This window comes from Haliotis rubra, unplaced genomic scaffold (assembly GCF_003918875.1).
Source record: "Haliotis rubra isolate DU_JTF1 unplaced genomic scaffold, ASM391887v1 Scf1322, whole genome shotgun sequence".
Lineage (NCBI taxonomy): Eukaryota > Metazoa > Mollusca > Gastropoda > Lepetellida > Haliotidae > Haliotis > Haliotis rubra.
In genome coordinates, this window is record NW_025765251.1 from 112,637 (window position 1) to 119,999 (window position 7,363).

General features: G+C 47.2%; 2 protein-coding genes across 2 annotated transcripts; one reads left to right on the forward strand and one right to left on the reverse strand.

Annotated features, from left to right (window-relative positions):
* Positions 1-2,266: 2,266 nt before the first annotated feature.
* LOC124267603 (DNA-binding protein HEXBP-like) lies at positions 2,267-2,755 on the reverse strand. Its single transcript, XM_046702567.1, has one exon. It carries the CDS (start codon positions 2,753-2,755, stop codon positions 2,267-2,269), a length of 489 nt encoding a protein of 162 aa, XP_046558523.1.
* A 1,030-nt stretch (positions 2,756-3,785) lies between these two features.
* On the forward strand, positions 3,786-4,974 carry LOC124267604. Its single transcript, XM_046702568.1, has 2 exons — positions 3,786-4,281; positions 4,421-4,974. The coding sequence occupies exons 1-2, from the start codon at positions 3,786-3,788 to the stop codon at positions 4,972-4,974; spliced, it is 1,050 nt and encodes a 349-aa protein (XP_046558524.1).
* The last annotated feature ends 2,389 nt before the right edge of the window (positions 4,975-7,363 follow it).

A 7,363-nucleotide genomic window follows, 5' to 3' on the forward strand; every position in this document is an offset into this window, starting at 1 on the left:
TCGTGATATGATTTACACATATAATTAACTTAATAAATATCAGAAGATATTACACCCAATTATATGACATGAAATGCTTGAAAGGGGTGGGGTTTTCTTTAGTGGTTTAGAATACAGCATGTTCTCCGTACAGTTTCCACAGTTTAAACATCAATTCATACTAGTACAGATATAGATAGCCGGCTGAAGCTATTCCTGACATGATTTGAACATATCAGTAATTTCATAAATATCAGAAGGTATCAGCTAAAATGACTTGCCGTATGAGATGTTATGGTTATATAATTTGAACATACGAAAGTATGAAAACACATCCACGGCAATGACACTGTGTTGCCCAGCTCAGGCTCGGGAGAACATTGTTTTCACTGTGAGAGTTTTGCCAAAGGTTACTCGGAGATGCCGTTTCCGGATGTTGTAAACTTCCTTTTCCTGAACACGCATACAGACAATAGAAGAATTAGACAGACAGACAGACAGATATTTTATTTCAGTCTCACCTCACATAAAATACATATAAAAATATATTTGTAAAATATAGCATATAAGTGAGCCACCCTTAAAGGGTTATGAGAGACTAATGTATTAATACATTATAAATACTAAATACTAAATAATTATATAGGTACATACAGTATATAATCTATCCGTATAAAATATGTTTTCTTCTTTGCAAGATATAAAAGCAGGTTTTGGCACTGAAATATACATGGTGTTTAAAAAGTAAAACTAATTTATCATCATCACAAAGATCTAAGAAGTTGGGATAGCCAAAACAGACATTTTCATATAAACTTTCACGCAAATCATCATACATAGGGCAATACAACAGAACGTGTCTTTCATCCTCAACACTCTCACTGCACTGAAAACTTACCCCGTCATTCACATTCACATTTGTGTATCTGCCGGTTTCCAAATGCAGAGGAGCAGTACCTGATCTGAATTTGGAGAAGGCAGAGCGGTAAGAACGGGGCATACTCATACTCACATAACTTTCACAGCCATACACATATTAGAGAGAGAAGTGGGAGAAGTATGTTTTCATTAAATCCACAGTGTCTCGCCTTACTGGCCGAGCTGGGCATTAGCAGCCCATTTTCAAATCATCTGATCTTTACATGTTGCATTTTATAACATTACAAGGTGATATTTAGGTAGATATAATACCAATCTATGGAATTAAACACATTTCAAGATACATCTATGACGTATAAGGTGCGTTTGAGCGCCCGGGCCTAGCCGGACCGAACGCTTGTGATACAGTAGTATGGTGACCGCACATTTCCGAGGTGACGTAACGTGACGCAACCTCGAAAATATACGGCCACACTGACGTCATACACGTATGACGTCACGACGATTGGTCTCATGACGTCACGATCTACAAACGAAGGTAGTGACGTCACTTGATGGTGACGCAACCTCAAAAATATACTACCACACTGACGTCACGCCCTACAACGACGGTATTGACGTCACGTGGTCATTGAACCGTCACAAATAAGGGTAATGGTCGTCTAGTACGTGTTCGTGCATGTACGTGCGTGTGTGTGTGTGTGTGTGTGTGTGTGTGTGTGTGTGTGTGTGTGTGTGCGCGCGCGCACGTGTGACATAATGCTCTCTTCTACCTTTCCACACTCCCACAATTCGCGAATCAGCACCAACTAAATGTGTACGATATCAAAAAAAAATTTAATACAGGTATATACAACATATAACACAATATAATACAATATATACATACAATTTCATACATTTCACAAAATGAGGCGACCTCTCCGGTTGCGCACACGGATACGGCGAGTAGGTGTCTCGCCGTTCCTGTGCACGTCTGCAACCACTGTCACCGTATTTTCTGAGGGGTGGTGACGGTTATGAGAGGCCTCCTCAAAATTAGTGAAAGCTCCTCCATCGCCGTCGTCGTCGTCGTCCCACGACAGCTGCTGGGCGTGTTCCCCTTCCTCTTCATCGTCGTCGTCGATGAAGAGGGGGGAGTGTACCGATGTCGGGTGGGAGGGGTAAGGGGAGGTGTTGTCATCATATACAAGAGGTCCCTGAGGGCTGAGGGCTCCATCTTCATCATCTTCTTCCACCTTCTCTGTTGGTATGCTCCTCACAATAGGGTAGCCACCCCCAAGGTCCCTCCCCCTTTCACCCCCATCCACACTACGAGCAATGTTTCTATATTGTATGCTAGACATCACTATCCCCGTAGTCTGTGTGCCAACATCAGATGTCTTCACGACACACTTAGCACACCTCTCTACGGGATCACCAGGGCATCTTCGGTGGTCCAGTCATCTGTAGTAGGTTGTTCCCTTTTGACCTTCTTAGCGGCGGGGGTGACATCTACCGCACATGACCGGGCGTAGTGGCCACTCCCTCCACACTTGTAACATGTGGCCGTCGGACATTGGGGAGCCCAGTGACCAGAGTCCCCACACCTATAGCAATGACCATAAGAAGGAGTAGTCGTGGCAGTCGGTGTAGGAGTCGTGGCAGTCGTGGACGGCGTGGAAGGTGGGGTGGTGATCACGGAGGAAGAGGAGGCCATGTTGAAGGACGGGCAGGTCCTCCTGTAATGGCCACTCTGTTGGCAGATGGTGCACGGCATGGGGCAATCTTTTCCCCAGTGCCCCTGTCCCCCACACCTGTTTCCACACACCGCCAATGGACAGTTCTTAAACATGTGGTCATTTTTCTGGGGACACTTCCAGCAGTATAGCATGGTTGTTGGAGCAGCATCACACATCTTGCTTGAATCCATGGTAGTAGTAGTAGTGGTAGTTGTAATAGCCGTGGTAGTAGCAGTAGTAGTAGTAGCGGAGAGCTGGTCAGGAGTACGTCTTACTGTATGGCGAGCAGTAGTCAGTATGATTTGACAGTGGTCAAGCGAATGGTCATATACACCCCCCAAAGGGTAATTGAGCGTGTCCGCGTTGTAGACATGATCATACACGTCCGACACGCGCAGCAGGAACACGAAAATCGCCTCTATTATCTTACGCACCATATGTCCACGGTTTATCGTATATTCCTACTCATGGGTCTAACCACTCCTTATTACACAATCGTTTCGACCACCGCGTGTGCCGAAGCCTTCGAAAATAGCCCCTACGTGCATCGTTAATCGGCCTAACTGCTCTAATCGTCCCCCCCTATTACACGCAATCGTGAGTGTCCACCCCGTCGTCTCTACATCCGTTTCCTTCGAAAATAATCCCCTACGTGCGTCGTTAATCGGTCTAGTTGCTCTAATCGACCCCCTATTATACGCAATCGTGAGTGTCCACCCACCCCGTCTCTACATCCGTTTCCTTCGAAAATAATCCCCAACGTGCGCCGTTAATCGGTCTAGTTGCTCTAATCGACCCTATTATACACAGTCGTATAGTGTCCGACCCTTCGTCTCTTCACCCCCCTCCTTCGATAATAATCGTCCCTGTCATACACAACCGCGTGTGCCGAAGCGTTCGAAAAATAGCCCCTACGTGCATCATCGTTAATCGGCCTAACTGCTCTAATCGTCCCCTATTATACGCAATCGTGAGTGTCCATCCCCGTCGTCTCTACAACCTTCTCCTTCGAAAATAATCCCCTACGTGCGTCGTTAATCGGTCTAGTTGCTCTAATCGACCCTATTATACACAGCCGCTAGTGTCCACCCCTTCGTCTCTTCACCCCCACTCCTTCGATAATAATCGTCCCTGTCATACACAGCCGCGAATGACCACCCCGTAAACCAAACAACTTCTCTCTCTCTCTCTCTCGCTTATCACAAAATGGCGCACAACGACAACATTCTCATCATGGTTGACGAGGAAGACCCCGTAAACGAACTAGTAAGAAATACGAACACGTCTCTTATAGAACATTCCGAGGATGACATACTTATATTTTTTTCGTCGGATGATGAGGAATTCCAACGCCTCAGCAGTGACACATGCCGACAGTCCGGGACAGGGCAACCTTTGCGACAACACGACGACGACATCATCGAGGTCGTAGAGGAAGGGTTGCCGTGTCATTCTCCCCCCAACGACGGTCACAACGAGGTTATCGAGGAAGAAAATGGCGAGTATGACTACTCGCCACAACAAGTTTTTTTCCTCAGAGAACTTCGTCGGATGGATAGTCAGAGATATAGGGTGTCTAACATCGTGTACCTCTTCGGGTTTTTACAACAATTTCTGGAGAGAGTACAGAGCAGCGTGGATGTGGAAGACAACCTGTCACGCGGGTTCGACTCCCTCGTGGCTCATTTGGGTAACTCGGAAAGTAAGTGTATAAAAAACAACATAAGCTCTATACATTTACAACGTGGTAACTAATAATTTTTTAACATTGCTTGTCTTTTCAAAGCTGACATAAGCGCATTCTTGATGCCATTATATTTTTCTTTTACTTTTTCCCCTAGATATACGCCCTCAGGATATCGTCACCCTGTATATTCATCATCACGCCCTCAACGCCCCCGTCGCCATACCGTTCGTCAGGTTTGAAGAACTCACGGGTGACATCATATTGCGAGGTATGGAACACGTTGCCCAGTCTAACACATCTTTTACGTTTGACAGTACCATGACCGTAAGGTTACACATAGTGAGGAATCCCGCCGCTGTAGGTAGAGGTAATGGTCGATTGACTAAGAAAGAGCTAATCACGCTGGAGGCTTTTACCAACCGTAAAACCACTAGGGGTGGTTGTCTTACTAAAATAGAGAACAGCGACAATTTATGTCTAGGTCGGGCTATTGCTGTAGCCCTATATTTTCTAAAGCATGCTTCGCAACCACGGGATGTGTCCAAGAAGGAACGCAGACAGCGATATACAGAGCGTGAAGCGTTCCTGAGAGATGCGGGTGTACAAACGATAGCCACGCATGAATTGTACAGGCGAGCGGGTCTCCGCCTGGAGCGTGTATGGAAGGTCGTCCCCTTGGGAGGCCTTCCAAACATGTCTAAGGAATGAGGCGCGCTTAGATGTACACACCATTACACCCGGTAATGGTGCTTCTATCTTGTACGCTCCACACACTCCTCTTGACACGGCCGAACACATCCCCTGTATCGATATTTTCTGGTGGCCTGCTAACACTCCCAGAGGTGGACCGCATGGTCACTATGACTGCATCAATACAGTGGTAGGGCTGTACGGGAATAGTAAATATTGTAGGGTGTGCCATAGAGGGTACAAGGCGGACAATACTCATGCATGCACTAAAGAGTACGCGTGTGGGAAATGCGGGCGTAAGGGTAAAAGCTGTCTGAACGATTTTCGACGACAGAGGCAGCAACAGCGCCATAGCGGTACCCGGTAGTGGCGGTGGTGACGTCGGCGAGCTGTTGCTGTTCGGTCAACCTTGTCGAGAGTGTCGGGTGTGGTTTCCTACGAGGGACTGTCACGCGGCTCATATCGCCAACCGCGTTTGTGGACGAGAGAAATTCTGGTGTCCTAAATGTAAGACCGATAGAAATGCAGACCACGAAGTGTCTCAAAGACAATAAAGATAGGGTGTGTTATCGGTGTAAAAGTTTTTTCCGACCTTCGCACCGCTGCCACATACCCGTCGACATCGTCAAGGATGAGGACCGCGTAGACTATGATTTGACCAAGTACGTTTTTTACGATTTCGAGTCCATGTGCGACGAAAATGGTAAACACATACCTAATCTATGCGTTCTCCAGCTCGGTTGCGGCAAGTGTATGGGATCAGAATCTGAATACCTGTGTCAGACATGCCCTTGGCGTAGTGAGAGTAAAACCGGCTGCGTGCCTACTGATTTTAAACGGGAAATAGTCATAGACGGTCCCCATACCGAGACACTCGTAGGGCTGTTTTTTTCTCGTCTCGTACCACCCGCGCAGAAACCACGAGATACTGCCGAGAACATCGCCACCCCTCCCGAGAGTGAGTCTACCGACACGGTCAATCACAATTCTACCGCAAATGACGTCGATTAGACGCTAGCATAGTGGTCGTGGCACACTATGCTAAAGGTTACGACAATCATTTCATTTTGAAATCGTTGTTAGAACATCTCACTCAGAAACCGCAAGTTATTTTGACAGGGGGTAAAATTTTGAATATGACCATCGGTAGGCTACTTTTCCGTGACTCACACACAACTATATCCCTACAGCTCTGAAAAAGTTCTGCGATACTTTTGCTTTGGAAGACGGTGAAAAGGGATATTTTCCGCACCTTTTTAATAAGACTGGCGCGTACCAGACAGCTATCCAGAGTAAACTACCACCCAAACATTACTACGATCCGATAGCATGTCGCGGGACGATCGCGTGAAATTCTTAACGTGGTATAGGGAAAACCGCAGGACACCTTTCAACATGCAGGTCGAGCTCTTGAAGTATTGTCGGCAAGATGTGTCCATCTTAAGACGGGGTTGTGCTAAATTCATAGATGCCTTCATGTCCCTTAACGACGTTAACCCTTTGTACGAATGCATCACGTTGCCTCATGCCTGCATGTTGACCTTTAGACGCAAGTACCTGAAACCCGACACTATAGCTATAATACCCCCCGGGGGGTACGAGGACAATCAACCGCGACAGTCTAAAATATGTACCGAATGGTTGGCGTCTCTTGAACGAAACCGGGGTTTACAGTTGGACCGTGAAGTATCCTTCACCTGCGGCGTCGTCGACGACCACTGCTCGGTAACGACGACCGAGGGGAGACGCCATACCTTCAAGGTAGACGGATACGATCCGCACAACAAAGTAGTGTACGAATTCCTGGGATGCTTTTGGCATGGTTGCATGTCGTGCTTTCCTCGTAAGCGGAATGTCAAAGTACACTACGGCTCAGGCACTACCCTGGCAGACAGACACGACCGTACCATGTATCGTTTAGGTCTTTTACGAGACCATGCGGAAGTGTCTGCCATACACGTCATATGGGAGTGTCATTACAGAGCCGTTAGGCCCAGGGAAGACGAATTACCTAACGAGGCTGTCGCGCCTCTCCAACCTCGGGACGCGTTTTACGGGGGTCGTACTAATGGGATTCACTTGCACAAAAAGTGTGGCGAGGGAGAAAAAATACGGTATGCCGACGTATGTTCGCTGTACCCATACGTGTAAACGGGTCGCTTTCCCGTATCTCACCCCCGTTTTACACAACCCTCTCCGGACGAACTGTTCGAATTGATGGTCTCGCCAAATGTGACATTCTTTCCCTCGGCGTCTCTATCATCCTCTCCTACCATACCGCGACTAACGGAAGCTTTACTTCCTCTCTGCCGAACGTGTGCCAAACGCATGCCAGCAACGCTGTCGGTCAGCATACCGACGATCAGAGATCGGGTGGGTAACGCACACCACCGTGGAAGTACAGAAA